Raw genomic sequence first — 16104 nt, 5'->3', positions numbered from 1 at the left:
TCATAATGAAATTATACATACATAAAAATCTTGGCAAAATTATAATGAAATTCATCTAGAAGCTTAGAGAGGTGACAATTACAAAACAATATTTCTTGCTTCATAAGGTTGTTAAGAGTAAAAGGTATACTTCTTTAAGACCTTAGCATCATTCTGGGCCTGGGATATATAGTCAGCAAATGTTTGTTATCCTCTATCACAACCACCATCATTTCTTATTCTATTAAGTTTTCCATGGTGCTTTTCATGTAGGAATCAGCTCAGTCCTGCCAATTATTTTTTAAAAATTAGATCAACATTTCCTTAATAATTTATTTGAAGAATATTTCCCCTGCTCTCCACAGCTCCCCCCCCCCCATTGTTTTCTTTACCAGAAACTGTTGGGTTTGCTGAAATTTTAATGAACTATATTTTTAGACACCATAGTATATATTAGCATTGCAAATAATCATCCCCTAATTTTCAGTCTTCAGGGTGTTTTATTGAAGCTTCCTTGAAGCAGTAGTAGTAGGAACCTATATTTTGCTATTACTAATGACATCATTGGTAAGTCAAAAGTTTTACTTCAGTTTTTAGGTTTGAAATACTGGATGAGATATAAAGATTATTATATAAGACTTGAGGAGACTGATGCCAGTTTTACTTTTTAAAAGAATGGGATGAGAAATTTATCGATTATAATGATGAAATTTCTGGTTGATGGGGTTATTGGTTATTTAGTTTTTCAGTACTAGATTTTATTTATTTATTTTTTACGGTGCTGGGGATTGAACCCAGGGCCTTGTGCTTGCAAAGCAAGCACGCTACCAACTGAGCTATATCCCCAGCCCTCAGTACTAGATTTTAGACAATGAACATACATTTTATTAAAAGTCAGAAGTCAAAAATGAAGATCTGGGTTCTAAAGACAGGCGTGTCCTCCTCCTTTCCCTCATGCCTCATTAGCTTACTGACTTTGGGTAAGTACATACCATCTTAGAGCCTTTATTTCTTTATCCGGAGAAATTGAGAATCAACTGAAATAAAAAGTATATAGAAGCGCTAAGGAAATTGCAAAATGCCATGCAAATGGTAGTTATTATTAGAAGTAGTCTTAATTTCCAGAAATTATGCTCTTCTATTTTGGAGAGGCCTTATTCTAAAGCTCTAGCCCTTCATTACTACATTAGAAGAAGGCACTTATGCAGAAATCATATGTGTGATGACTCACTTTTATCGAAGCCTTCTTTGTCTGTTTTTAGAAATTCATTTTTAATGGTAGCTTTCAAATCACAGTGAAAATCTGAGTACTTAACAGGACCATCAAAGTGTGTTTTTTTTTTTAAGTCACTTCTCTAATATTTCATATTCAGAATAATTTCATAGGTTGAAATTAGTGGGGCAAGTTTTCAAGGTGAAAATCTGAAGGTGAATTCTACTTTTAGAAAAATAATACAATAGTTTCGCTATTAGGTAAGTTGTTATATTTGCAATGTGTTTTACTACACATTTATGAGAGCAAACAGAAGGGTTATTTGCTCCAAATTATAGGTAAATATAAGACATTTTGTAAGTTTTAAAATGATTAGATTTTCCAGTCATCAGAGGTTTTAATGCTGGTACCGACAAATCCTGTATGCAAAAATGGCAAGCCTGGCCTTGTTCTTTATAAACACAAGGACATTTGATTTTCCAGTATCTGTTAGAATCAGTTTTGATAAACCTTGCCAAAGTTTAGGCCAGGTTCATCAATGTCAAACTGTTCAGAGATGAATTAGCTGAAGATATTGCTGATTTATTTTGAATTCTTCTACCTAGTTTGGTGAGAGCTTCCTTTTAATGCTATATTCCGTTTGAAATTCCAAAATAACCTTGGCTTAGTTAGCTGGGTATGTCTAAAATGTTTAGCTTTGAAAAATGGTAAGTAAACATTGGACCAGAAATAAGGATATAATGCCCACTCCCTTTGCCTCCCAAACCATTTTACAAAGGAAATTGCAATACTTTAATTTAGGTAGTTACATTCAGAGTTCAGAGAACATTTATTTGTTTTTGTTTGTTTGTTTATTTATTTATTTATTTTGATGGCAGAGAGTTTAACCAGGTAGTCTCTTTGAACCTTTTCATTCAGGTTCAGTGGATCACTTTCCTGAATCAGCTCATTTTCTCTAGCTTCTCGGCCTCTTAACCTAGTCTGCTGTTCTCACTGTTTACCTAAGTCCTCTGCTCCCATTGCCATCTGTGATTGAAACCACCAGCCATGGACTTCTCCAACTTAGCACAGTACAATCTTCCCCCACCGCTGAATACAGTGGAGCTACATTCTTATCCACATATATGTCCTCAGGTTTCAGAAGGATAGGGTGTTTCTCCTATTTTAGAAAAATGTGTTGGTTTTTGCTGCTAGTTTCATATATCCCTTTTCTTTGAGATGTGGATTCAGAAATTTCTGTGTCCTCTGGCTTCAACCTCTCACTTTCTCTTCTGTTTCTTTCCCAGATTGAACAGATTTGAGTATTTTTTATCAGTTGAGCAGGAGAGTTCTTTACCCTCCATGTGTTCTAGTTGTTGCCCCTTTGCTTTCCTTTTATAAATAAGGCTTGAAGAAATTCATACCTTCCATTTACTCTTTTTTTTTTTTTTTCCTTCCTGGCACTGGAGTTTGAACCCAGGGGTGCTTTAACCACTGAGTTATGCTCCCAGCCCTTTTTATTTTTTTAGTTTGAAATGTCTCGGTAAGTTGCTAAGTGGCTCCCTAAATTGTTGAGACTGGCCTCAAACTTGTGATCCTTCTGCCTCAGCCTCCTGAGTCACTAGAATTAATAGGCATGCACCACTGTGCTAGGCTTTCCCTTGACTGTCTTCAGCCCATTGCACTGACCCCACATGACCTTCACTGCTTTCATCAAGAACATCAGTGACATTGGGTTACCACAGCTAGTGCAGGCATCCTCCTGGGCTTGTGTGCCTACTGTATTACTGCCCTGGGCCTCATTAGGATTCCTGTCACTTTTAATTCCCTGACTTTCTTCATTCCCTTCTATTGTCCTTTCCTGCTTTTTCTTTTCAGGTTCTTTTGGAAGTCCTTTTTGTCCCTTTCTAAACTATGGCATTCCTCAGGTCTCTGTCCTCAGCTCCCTCCTCCTCCACACTGCAAATTCTCACTGTATGATCACAAGACTTAGTTAACATAGCTGATGGTTCCCAATCTGTGTGTCAGTATTCAGCTTTCAGACTTACGTATTCAGCTGCTGACTTTACATCTCAGTCATTTATGGAACCATTGATTCATCAATATTCTAAGTATTGCTGTCACCACACTCTTAAAAGACTGAAATACAGGTTTTATGGTATCAATTGGGAGAGATGGCAGGGGTGATGCAAATAGTGATAATGCAGGGAATTGTACTCTGAGAAAAGCAAGCAAGGGGTGTTTGTAGCACAGAGTGGTAGGGAGAAGCACTGGCTCTGAGAGCTTTTGGGGACGTATCCTTGGGATATTAAAGTAATCAACCATTCAGGTAGAGAAATCCCTTTCCTTGTTTCTCTTATATTTCTTACCTCAGTCATTCCTTCCCCTAAATAAAAAACCCCAATTATACTCCTTGGCTCCTGTGTCATATTCAGTTTTCAAAAGTGCACCAAGTCCTGCTCATTTTAATCCTAAGATAGGCCTCAAGTCTAACCCTCTTTCCAATATGTACTACCTCTGTCCTGATTCAAGTCCACATCATCTGTTACCTGTTGCCTATGTTATTGTAGTAGACTCACCAGTGGTCTCCCTGCTTCATGTCTTGATCCCTTTGCATCCACCTTTTCAAGGCCAGCAGGGTGGTGTAGCGAAATGGGCATCTGACCTTGTCATTCCTACTTAAAAGTTTCTCATCGTCACAGCAGATATTCTCAAATCTTTGGTCAGACTTCTAAGGGTAGGATACCTCTAAATCAGTCTGCATATATCCTCATCCCTACACATTCTAATTTTGTAGAACTGTGGGATGGGAGCCTATGTTATAAGTTCCCCAAGAGATTTTGATGCCTGATTAGATTGAGAAATCTCCAGCCTACCAGGATCAGATCTGAGCTTCTCTGCCAGTTATGTGAGGTCCTCCATGACTTGGCATAGGTTTAGAAGCCTCCCATGTTTCCTCCCACGCTTTGTGATGAGCTTTATTCTCCATCCTAGCAATGCTGAAAGATGTGTTCCATTAGCATCATGCCATTTCTTGTGTCTCTACCTTTGTCTCTTTGCCTTTACCTGAAATTAAGTGTGCTTCTCTTTTTCTTAGCCTGAGTGATGCATCCTTTCTTTGTTTCCATGGGAGCCATCAATGTACAGTGCAACATTTGCCAATCTTTTGACTGTAATCCTCTTTCATGTTCTGTATCAGTTTGTTATTAAAGATTTCATGACAGTTCAACTTCAGTATCATCTTGTAATATGTGTAAACACAAATGTATGTAAACAAGGTTTTGCTTTTTCTCTGTGACCTTTGTTCCCTCACCACCAGCCCCTCCCCGCCACCCTGTGCCAGGGATGAAACCCAGGGCCTTGTACATGCTAGGCAAGTGCTCTACCACTGAGTTATACCGCCCCCCCCCCAGCCAAGTGACCTTCATTTTTGAATTATGTAAGGAATTATGTAAGGAAAAGTATGATTTATCAAGTGTATTTTAAATTGGCATGTTTGGTTTTGAAATCGAATATATATTAAAATGTAGTTTGGTATTTAATAATGTTACAGTGTCAAAAGTAGACCAGAACAACTGTTTTCAGCCCAAAGATTCTTGGCACTTTGCATTTGAAGCAAGCTGATTAAATTTTATAATATATGTTTGTGAATGACAAATAAGAAAGGTTTGGGGATGTGGTTGGCTGGCAGCTCTCTGCAATAATTTATCTGGGTTATGGATGGTCTTGATTCTCAGTAAGTCAGAAACCAAGTTGATAAATTGTCAGTACATGTTTGCTTTTTAATGTTTCCTTTGGAAATACTGCATTCATCTTGATTTTCTATATAAACATTCATAAATGTAAATTTTGGACCTGATAGCATGATAGGACTTTGCAGAAGAATCATTTCAAAGATGTCAAAATCCGGGTTCTGTCTTGGTTTAATGGGTATAACTTACATAAGAGATGACTGTGAATTTAAAATGTTACAGTGGTCAAAGCCACTACCACCTAACATTGGTTCTGGTACTGGCTCTGCCTGCCTGAGTCATGGGCATATCACATTCATCTGATTTCAACTAAAAGAAAGCATCTTTTTTTTTTTTTTTTTTTTTTGTTCTAATTAGTAATACATGGCAGTAGACTGCATTACACATCATACATAAATGGAATACAACTTCTCATTTGTCTGGTTGTACATGATGTAGAGTTACACAGGTCATGTAATCATATATGCACCTAGGGTAATAATGTCTGATTCACTCTATCATTCCTAGCCCCACTCACTCCGCTCTGTTTAGTCCAAAATACCACTATTCTCTCCCCTACCCCATTGTGAATTAGCATCCTCATATCAGAGAATACATTCAACCTTTGGTTCTTTGTGATTGGCTTATTTCACATTACATAATATCCTCCAGTTCTATCCATTTACCGGCAAATGCCATAATTTCATTCTTTAAGGCTAATACTCCATTGTGCATATGTACCATAGTTAAATGAAGGCATCTTTAGATAGTTATACTATTTATTAATTTTTCAAAAATCCATGGTCCCTGCCAGTTTCCATCTCCTTCTCCAAACCCCAGAAGTTCTTAGCCTGAGTGATACATCCTTTCTTTGTTTCTATGGCAGCTATCAATTCTTAGGACTCAAGTGGCTTGAGATTTGAATTCTGTGTGACTCCAAAAACTTTAACTCAACTTCTTTATACTTAAGTTTGCTGTATTGTAAAATGTCAATAGTACTGGTCCAACTCCCTCACAGAGTTGTTGTATTAAATAGTACTTAAATTTAATCACTTAATAAATGGTAGCTGCATTGCTGTATTTAAAAATAATTATATACTTGTCTGTTTTCCCACTAGACTATAAACCTCTGGAGTCTAACACTTTTTGTATTTGTATCTCCAATACCTTCCATAAAATCTAATACACCATTGTGATTTACTGTTTGCTGAGTTGAAGAAAACATAAATGTCCAACCAAAAGGAAATAGATCTGTCTAGCAGTGGAAAACCAGAAAGGCAACAAAAAGGGAAAAGGGGAAATGGAAAGGCTTGTTAAGGGTATTAAAGACAAGCTAAACAAACCATTTCTGGGCCTTGGTCCTGCTCTCTTCTGTTTGGTCTTTAGCTGGACCTAGAGCAGAGAGAACATTCCTGCAGTGTTTCTTTAATAGAATAACATGGTTAGATTCAGCTTTTGCAAAAAAATTGCCCTACTGTGCTAAGTTTTATTAATGTTAGCCACACTTTATCTTGTGCTAGAAATGCTCAGAAGTGATGTGTAGTGTAAGGTTACATTGTATGGGGATTATATTTTGGGTATTTTTCAAATCCAGAGTCTGGTTTATTTTTTTGTTTTTATTTTTGTATTAGGATTGGAACTCATGGGCACTACTCTATCACTGAGCTACATCCCCAGCAGTCTTTTTTAAGACATTGTTTTTTTCCTGTTTTATTTTCTGATTCTTATGCATAATAGCACACTTATTTCCTTGGCTACTTTTATGAAGCCTTAAAAAATGTAATGTTGGTTTTATATCCTGGCTCTCTGCTACTAGTAATTATATGTACCTCTGTTTTTTCCTTTCAACGTAACTCAGCCATTTGGGAGGATAGTGGGTATATGAGAATATACTTGAATTCTCATATTGCTGCACTTGCCATCAGGAACCTGGACTCATTACTGTAATAAATTTGTGTGTATGATGTGTATATAAAACTATGCACAGTTTCAAGATTAAGCAGAATTTCCATTGACCATCTCATTACAGTGCACCTGTCTGGCATTCATATTTAATTATTTTTAAGTGTCTTATTCTGATGGAAATAGATCAGATCAAATGATATTCAAGAATAGTAACCATGAAGTAGTGCTTATAAAATATTTATATGAAGACTGTTTTTTTGATTTTACTATTAGGACATTCTTTGAAACTCCTTGTCTTACATATTAAAAGAATATTCGTTAGCTGGGCGTGGAGATATGCTTAAAATCTGGGTGACTCAGGAGGCTAAGGCAGGAGGATCTTGGGTTCAAGGCAGCCTTGGCAACTTAGTGATACCTTGCATCAAAATGAAAAGGGATGTAACTCATGGGTAGTACCTCTCGGTTCAATTCACAGTATGTATTGTATTAATTAATAAATAAAATAAATGTAGGAATACTTTTACCTATGGCTTAGTACAGGCTAGTTATATTGCTTTGTTACAGTTTTCTAGGATATCAGGGTAGTTTTCTCTATGTAGCAGTCTTTGCTTTAACATCTGATCCTATTTTAAAAAGTCTCTATAAAGAAATGTATTTATTGAACTTCTACTTGTCTAGGTAAAAACATCAACATTTTATGTGAATCAAGTTAGAGTTTATATTTGTGAAAGGACTCTTTTTTTTATTTTGTACTGGAGATTGAACTTAGGAACATTACATTGAACTTAGGAACATTACCCTGGAGTTGGATCTGCAGCCTTTTTATTTTTTAATTTGAGACAGTCTTGCTAAACTGCCAAGGGCCTTGCCTCTGCCTCCCGAGTTGCTGGGATTACAGGCATGTATCACCATGCCCAGCTGTGAAAAGGACTTTGGAAAACAGCAATGTTTTATTTATGTATCTTAATTGTGATGTATTTCCTGCCTATTTAGTGGATGATGCTGGAAAAATAGAACATGACGGTTCATCTGGAATGACTATGGATGCAGAGTCTGAAATCGATCCTTGTAAAGTGGATGGCACTTGTCCTGAAGTCATCAAGGTGTACATTTTTAAAGCTGACCCTGGAGAGGATGACTTAGGTAAGAGGAAACCTTAGCACAGTATACATCCTGATCAAATAATTCAATCTGATTACTTTTGGATTAGAGCGACAGCATTTGAAATATTTTCTGAAGATAACTTTTTTTCATGCAGTACAGGGAATTGAACCCAGGGGTGCTCTACCACTGAGCTACATCCCCAACCCCTTTTATTTTTTATTTTAAGACAGGGTCTTGCTGAGTTGTCTAGGCTGGCCTTGAACTTGAGATCCTTCCACCTCAGCCTCGGAGGAGCTGGGATTACAGGCATGAGCCACCATGCCCAGCTGGAGATAACTTTTAAGCAAGAATTCTAATGTAGTGACAGAAAAGCATATATAAAAGTAATTTTTCAAAAGTATGTTAAAAGGGAGAAGAAGTGGAAATGAAGTTTTCAAATAAATTCTTGGAGTTGTCTTCTCCGATAGGTGGAACCGTAGACATTGTGGAGAGTGAGCCTGAGAATGATCATGGAGTTGAACTGCTTGATCAGAACAGCAGTATTCGTGTTCCCAGGGAAAAGATGGTTTATATGACTGTCAATGACTCTCAGCAAGAAGATGAAGATTTAAGTAAGTAGGTGGCCTTTTTGTGGGAGAAAATTTTATGTTTTTATAGCTTCCTCTTTCCCTCTTTGTTAAAAATGGCCAATATTTGAAGAGAACAAGTAGCATCATTTTAGTACTTATTATTATACTGCCATATTCTGAGAGAAGCATCAATGACTATGTATGTTTAGAATGTTGCTTTAAAACCAAATTATGATGAAAGCCAAGAAATGAATGATTCCTTCAACAGATGTTTATTGAGTGCTTATTACATGAAAGCTGTGTTGTTTGGTATGTAATACTTACACCTTCTTTCTGTTTATTAACTGAATTCAGGTACAAGTATCTTTCCTTTGATCTCTGTAAACCTGGTCAGAAAGTTTTTATATTTTCTATTTAGATGTTGCTGAAATTGCTGATGAAGTTTATATGGAAGTGATCGTAGGAGAGGAGGATGCTGCAGCAGCAGCAGCTGCTGCTGCTGTGCATGAACAGCAAATGGATGACAATGAAATCAAAACCTTCATGCCAATTGCATGGGCAGCAGCTTACGGTAAGTCACACAGCAACCGTGAGGATTGGCTGAGTTGGTTCTTGAACTGCAATTCATGGTTGGAAAACAGTTTCTGTGGTTTTAGGTTTCAGAAGTCTGAACTACCAGTTCCCTGTCAGGATTATTTGACTTAAGCAAGAGTAGAGGAAGATTATAAAGTCTATTTTTTGTCTTTATTTTTAACAGGAATTTCCTTCATGTGTATATTATGTAGAAGGAAGTACTGCAAGAAGTACACAGGCTTTCAAGCTGAAACTTTCATCTTGATTATATCTGGCCCATGACTTTATAATTTGGGGATACACAAAGGGAGTCCATGGGGAAAATGCTGACGTGTTTTTAGCTTTGGAAGTTAGGCATTTCCTACAGTCTCACTATAATAAATGTGCTCATAAAACCATTACCTAGAATGGGGCATTTCTGTCATTCATGAGTATCATGGCTTACGTTTCATTGTCATAGTTAATAAAGAATTCCTAATTCTTTATAATTTATAATACTGTATAATTTTGTTTTCTAATGCGCATTGTTAGGTAATAATTCTGATGGAATTGAAAACCGGAATGGCACTGCAAGTGCCCTCTTGCACATAGATGAGTCTGCTGGCCTCGGCAGACTGGCTAAGCAAAAACCAAAGAAAAGGAGAAGACCTGATTCCAGGCAGTACCAAACAGGTGAGGGCGCACGAGTTCCATGGCGCAGCGAGCTCTGTGAGCTCTCAGAGGAAACTAGAATGTATCCACAGGGGTGTCATGATGGCATTTTAGCTGCTAGACCACATGTCGTTTTTATGTATTGAATTTGAAAATATAATTTTCAGAATTCAGTGATATTCATGAATGATTTCCTTGGATAAAAAGAAACAGGAAATGGATCAAACATGGATGAAAATCTTTAAAACTTGGATGATTTTTATGTGGAAATGAAAAGGAATTCCTCAAATATGTTGCAAGCAGTAACTTTTTGTAAAAAAAAAAAAAAAAATTAGTATATTTAAAGAACCTAATTATGTCAGCATAAAGCAGGCATAATTTACAGAGCAGCAGTCTTAAGTCCTTCAAAGCATGTGACATTCCTGTCTATCCTTGTATAATGACTTGCATACTAAAAATTTTATAGATATATTTAGGTTTTAATGTAAATTAGCATAAATTGTTTTTTTGAATAACCAAAGTAGGAATTTTGATTATAAAACTTTACTTCTATGAATAATTTTCCCCAGATTTCTGAATTGATAAGGTTTAACCACTGGTTAATAGAAGTTACATATTTATTCATTAATTTTGTTAAACTGAAGGGAGTGAGGTTGGTACAGTTCTACTTAGTGAAGTTTCCAGACCAGGTTCTCATTATATCTCTTATGTTGAAAAATGATAAAAGGGATGTTAGTAGCAGATAGCAAAACAAGAGTGAGCCCGTGGCCAATAGTATTCAGAGCACATACTAAATTTTTGAAGAAGCCAAAACAGAACTTGATTTGATCCCTTATGATCTTTTCTTTTCCTTTTTTAGCAATAATTATTGGCCCTGATGGACATCCCTTGACTGTCTACCCTTGCATGATTTGTGGGAAGAAGTTTAAGTCACGAGGTTTCTTGAAAAGGCACATGAAAAACCATCCTGAACACCTTGCCAAGAAGAAGTACCGCTGTACTGACTGTGATTACACTACCAACAAGAAGATAAGTTTACACAATCACCTGGAGAGCCACAAGCTGACCAGCAAGGCAGAGAAGGCCATCGAATGCGATGAGTGTGGCAAGCATTTCTCTCATGCTGGGGCTTTGTTTACTCACAAAATGGTGCATAAGGAAAAAGGAGCCAACAAAATGCACAAGTGTAAATTCTGTGAATATGAGACAGCTGAACAAGGGTTATTGAATCGCCACCTTTTGGCAGTCCACAGCAAGAACTTTCCTCATATTTGTGTAGAGTGCGGTAAAGGTTTTCGGCACCCATCGGAGCTCAAAAAGCACATGCGAATCCATACTGGTGAGAAGCCGTACCAATGCCAGTACTGCGAATATAGGTCTGCAGACTCTTCTAACTTGAAAACGCATGTAAAAACTAAGCATAGTAAAGAGATGCCGTTCAAGTGTGACATTTGTCTTCTGACTTTCTCAGATACCAAAGAGGTGCAGCAACATGCTCTTATCCACCAAGAAAGCAAAACACACCAGTGTTTGCATTGCGACCACAAGAGTTCGAACTCCAGTGATTTGAAGCGACACATAATTTCAGTTCACACAAAGGACTACCCCCACAAGTGTGACATGTGTGATAAAGGCTTTCACAGGCCTTCGGAACTCAAGAAACATGTGGCTGCCCACAAGGGTAAAAAAATGCACCAGTGTAGACATTGTGACTTTAAGATTGCAGATCCGTTTGTTCTAAGTCGCCATATTCTCTCGGTTCACACAAAGGACCTTCCATTTAGGTGTAAGAGATGTAGAAAGGGATTTAGGCAACAGAATGAGCTTAAAAAGCATATGAAGACACACAGTGGCCGGAAAGTATATCAGTGTGAGTACTGTGAGTATAGCACTACAGATGCCTCAGGCTTTAAACGGCATGTTATTTCCATTCATACAAAAGACTATCCTCATCGCTGTGAGTACTGCAAGAAAGGCTTCCGAAGACCTTCAGAAAAGAACCAGCACATAATGCGACATCACAAAGAAGTTGGCCTGCCCTAACAATACTTCTACAGACATTTGTAGAGATACTGGCCTTGAAGCAGGAAATTCATTTTAAAGCCAATCAGTCTTGTTCACATACAATACTGTATATTGATTTATGCTGTGTACAAATAGAATTATTGCTTCTAGTTGACTTTTTTTTTCATTTTGTTCAGTAGCGTGTTCTGAATTCTATTCAGTTTGTTTAATAAATGGGGAAAAGTAGCAACAAGTTAGTTGCTTTTAATAAAGTAATCCCTGGTTCTATACTGAATTTTTCTATCTTAGAAGTTTTATATTTATTTAAATATTTACCTTGCCTACCTTGATGGTACTCTTCTAAGATCTTTTAACTTAAGGTAACTTTAGATTGGTAACTCTGAAAGTATTCATGTTGACTCATTTTCTTTTTCCCCATAAATTTCTCACAATAAAATTGTCAGAGACATTGAATATGAATGGGAGATTTTATAGTCACGTCTAATGATCACAGTGTGGAAGGTTTTACTTGTTCTGTTTAATATTTTCAGACCATATGACAACAAAAGTTTCCATTTGAGCTTTTGCGTCCCTGGCATTGCTGAGTTAAGAATAGTGGCTGGGTTCGTGTTTACTTTTTGTTTTGTTTAGCACACAAAATTTACTTCTTTTTGGCTTTCTTTGGACTATTTACATCTTTTGTTAGCATAGCAAACTTTTAGAAAACTTTATTGGAAAATTTTGCTTGCTCCTGTTGTATTTTGATTATTTTGTCAGTGCTGCTTTGTCTTGGAATGGTTGTGTGCTACAAATGAAATTTACTGAGGACTGCATTTTGGAATCTCCTAGAGGTAACTTGTGGCTCATAGGATCTTTTGCAACTTTATATATGTAAATGTACCCTGAATTATATATATATATATATATATATATACACATATATATAACATGTATCTGTGTGTATTGCTTATTTTACATATTTATACACACAACCCCAAGTAGTAGTTGTTTAAAATCTATAATGAAAAGTATTAAATTTACAATAACATGAAAGATCCAGGGATGCATGAGAGAGCATTTTGTAAGTCATGCTCTTCAGAGAGACTACTCAGGTGAAGAATTAGAAGGAAAATAAGGACACTAGTATTTTTAAAGAGTAAAGGTATTTTCTTTTAAATATCTTTGGTAATTGAAAAAAAAAAAATAGAGGTTAAGATGTTTTTAGATAGAATGTTTTCATACAGTTTCAGCTCCATGCCTTTATATTTTTCTGAAAAGCTAATGAATATCCAGACGTGACTCCCTCAGTTCTCTCTGAGAAGCTGGAGAGAGAGAGCTCTGTCTCACCAAATGAGGGGGGGGGACAGAGAAGAAGTGATGGCTCCATGGACCAGAGAACGGGTGCTAATTATGACTTACACTTGGCAAGTTCAGCCTGCTCTGTTAGTTCTTAGGCAGTTAAAGTTAGCAAACTTTTAAAAAACTTTTTAACACTCAAGTTGGCTTAGGTTAGAAGATAGAGGTGTGTTCCAAGTGCATAAGGAAAGTTTGAGGCCTTATTTGGAACTTCACCAAGTCTTTCAGTTTTGTTTTTCTTCGAGAGTTGGCAATTTTTAACATGTAGGTCTGAATCGGAGTCATAACATTTATGAAATGAATTTGGTTGATTAGAATTTAGTTATGTTAAGACTCTTGGAGAACAGAAAACAGTTTTTTGTTTGGGGTGGGGAGGTCCCTGGAATTGGCTGTTGGCACATGGATCTGGCACATCATGGGAGATTCAGAAATTTTCTTCCCACTTGATAGCTGCCTTGCCACCTCATTATGGTGCTCCATCCCTTTGTGCCGTTAGGTTTTTACCTTTTGTCTTTCTCTTTGCCATCAATATTTGTATTCAAGAGTTATATTTTTAGGGTTAGAAATCTAAATATTCGGTGTTTGGCAAGCCCCTGAAGTGTGAGATTGATTTAGGCTAGTTCTGAATCAAGTGCTTTAGGCTCTTGTGAACTCCAGCCTAAATGCAGTCAAAGTCAAGGCATGGGTTTCTCTAGCCTGCCCCATAGGGAATGCCTGTGTCCTGTCGGCCTCCATAACATGCTTTTTAAAAAAGTAACTTACAATTCTGTCATTCATTGCCCTACTGTTCTTGAAAGCTCTGTCTGTTTTTTTGTGAGAACCTTTAAAATCTCCCTTAATTTTTATTTTCCCCAGAAATAATGTAAAACACTTAAAATAGAAATTTATTAATTTTAGAACATCCTGTAAAATTATTACATAAAATATAAATGATTGGGTCATTTAACTATATTTTTTTAAATAAACTGAAAGATAAAGAACACAACACTTTACACACTTTATATTTCTCTTTACATAATCTGGAATCATACACAGTTCTTTTCTTTTTAAAGCACAATATTGAAGCCTTTAAAAGGTATTTAAGGGTTTGGTCAAGTGAATATAAAATGTATTTGTCTGTATAAAGAGAAAATGAAATTGTAGTCACTGTTATGTACTGACATTAGTTACAACCTAGTTTTAATTCTTAAAACAATTTGATTAGCAAAGCTAAAAAAATGGATGTTTCAGTTAAATGTTTTAAAGAGGTACAGATTTTTACAAGGACATAATATAAGTTATTGTTCTGTAGAAATATCCTATTAAATATTGTATGTCCCTCCCTCTGTATACTTTGTAAAAAAAGTAAAATACATAAAAAGAAAATCATATAGGGATGTGTGACATTATTGTAATTGTGTACTTGAGAATAACGTGCAAAAATAAAAATCAGAATATTTTCCTGTTAATGAATGTTTAGTCTATTTGATACCAGTACTAAGTTAATGCTTTTTCTTAAGGAAAAAAAAAAAAAATGTACAGTTTTTGTAAACCTAATAAACATCAAAAGCAGTGGATTATTTTCATCCCCCCATTTCTTAATTCCCTTTTATGCAGCAGTGGAATGCAAAATGCTTGATTGCTTTGAATTTTGTGACTCGGATGCAAATACTGATAATATTTCAGTCCTGTGAATTTGCAAGTAATATTTCAGAGAAGTTAAGAGGTGATTGGTGAGTCCTTTGATGAGCATGTCCTTGAAATTCATTTTTTCTTTTATCTTCGTAAAGGATTTGTTTTATTAGCATCTCCTATTCCCCTGATATAAATTACCCATGCATAAAGTGGGTTTTGAGAGCACTTAAAGTTCATTTCAGTATCAATCCACAGCACATTTAATCAGTGGGGACTGCTATCCACTCCACGATAGAAGCCCTGCCCTCAAGTTACCCCTCTGTGCCCAGTTTGTAGGGTTCTAGTAGATGCTGACACAGTAGAGGATGGCCATTGTCATAGTAAGAAGTTTGGTAAAAGTTCTCAGAAACTGAAAGAGATTTGTGACACCTTTGATTTTTTGAAGGTGAGATTCTGCAGTTCAACTGTAGGAGCAAAATGTTGACCTAATAGGTGAAACAGTAAACCACCAAAACTTGAGATAAATGACCAAGAGAATGTGATGACCATCACTGTCCAGAGCTATAAATGCAACAAAACCAGACCATGCTGAAAAAACTTTGTTGTAATACAGTGCCTGACAAATGACATCTAATCCAACTATGATCCTGACCAGTCAGGTAACATGTTGCTCTATTCTTTGGGAATCTCAGTATTAGCAATTTTTTTTATTTCCCACAAATTCTAGGATTCATGTAGGGAGAAGCATAACCATCAAAACCTTAAAAGGGGTGATATTTCAGAGCAGTGATTTCTAAAGTATGACTTGGCAGCGCTGGCAGCATGGTGGGACTTCAATAAAGATGCAAATTCTCAGCCCTACCCAGTCCCCCTTGGACTGGGAAACTGGGTGTGGGACCCAGTGATCTAGTAACATGTTCCCGGAGTAATTCTGTTTCTTGCTCAAATCAAGTTTGGAAAACACTATTTTAGAGCACTTGAGGAACTTAAAGGATCGCTGGCATAACATTTTGGGTGGTAAATGAGAAAAATCACAAAGCAATCAGAAATAAATGGTGAAAGTGAAATAGGACCAGAAAGTTTTCTACCTTCAGTTTACCGTTAAGGTGTGAGACTGCCAGTAAATATATTCTTTAGTGCACAAACATGTAAATAGACTACACTTTCTAAGTATTCTAATACACTCCCACAGTTGCATTCCTCAAAGGTAAATTGAATTCAGAGGAGAATTTGACAAGTATAAAAGAAAAAAGGTTTTTAAAAGGGGTGTGTGTGTGTGTGCGTGTGCGTGTGTGTGTGTTTAATTGGCCCAGGGTTACTTAAGTAATTCATATCCAAAATTCATTTTGCCACATTCTGCAGCTTTTTAGATAAGGTCAAAATTAAGTTTGCCCTATGAATTTTACTTGTTTTTATCTTTTGTTTC

General features: G+C 36.4%; 1 protein-coding gene across 12 annotated transcripts in view; it reads left to right on the top strand.

Annotated features, from left to right (window-relative positions):
* Positions 1 to 14512, top strand: part of ZFX (zinc finger protein X-linked) — a 48872-nt gene extending 34360 nt beyond the window's left edge. For 11 of the 12 annotated variants that reach the window (XM_079124454.1, XM_079124443.1, XM_079124451.1 and 8 more), the window contains 5 exons: positions 7801 to 7950; positions 8379 to 8522; positions 8899 to 9051; positions 9585 to 9725; positions 10564 to 14512. In XM_079124454.1, coding sequence (XP_078980580.1) covers positions 7801 to 7950; positions 8379 to 8522; positions 8899 to 9051; positions 9585 to 9725; positions 10564 to 11747 — 1772 coding nt within the window. In that variant the 3' untranslated portion in view covers positions 11748 to 14512. The remainder of the gene's footprint in view (positions 1 to 7800; positions 7951 to 8378; positions 8523 to 8898; positions 9052 to 9584; positions 9726 to 10563) is intronic. The other variant, XM_079124446.1, reaches the window with a different exon arrangement.
* The last annotated feature ends 1592 nt before the right edge of the window (positions 14513 to 16104 follow it).

This window comes from Sciurus vulgaris (genome assembly GCF_902686455.1).
Source record: "Sciurus vulgaris genome assembly, chromosome: X".
NCBI classification, from domain to species: domain Eukaryota; kingdom Metazoa; phylum Chordata; class Mammalia; order Rodentia; family Sciuridae; genus Sciurus; species Sciurus vulgaris.
Note: the sequence above shows the minus strand (reverse complement) of the source record. Positions and strands in the feature narration are given on the sequence as shown.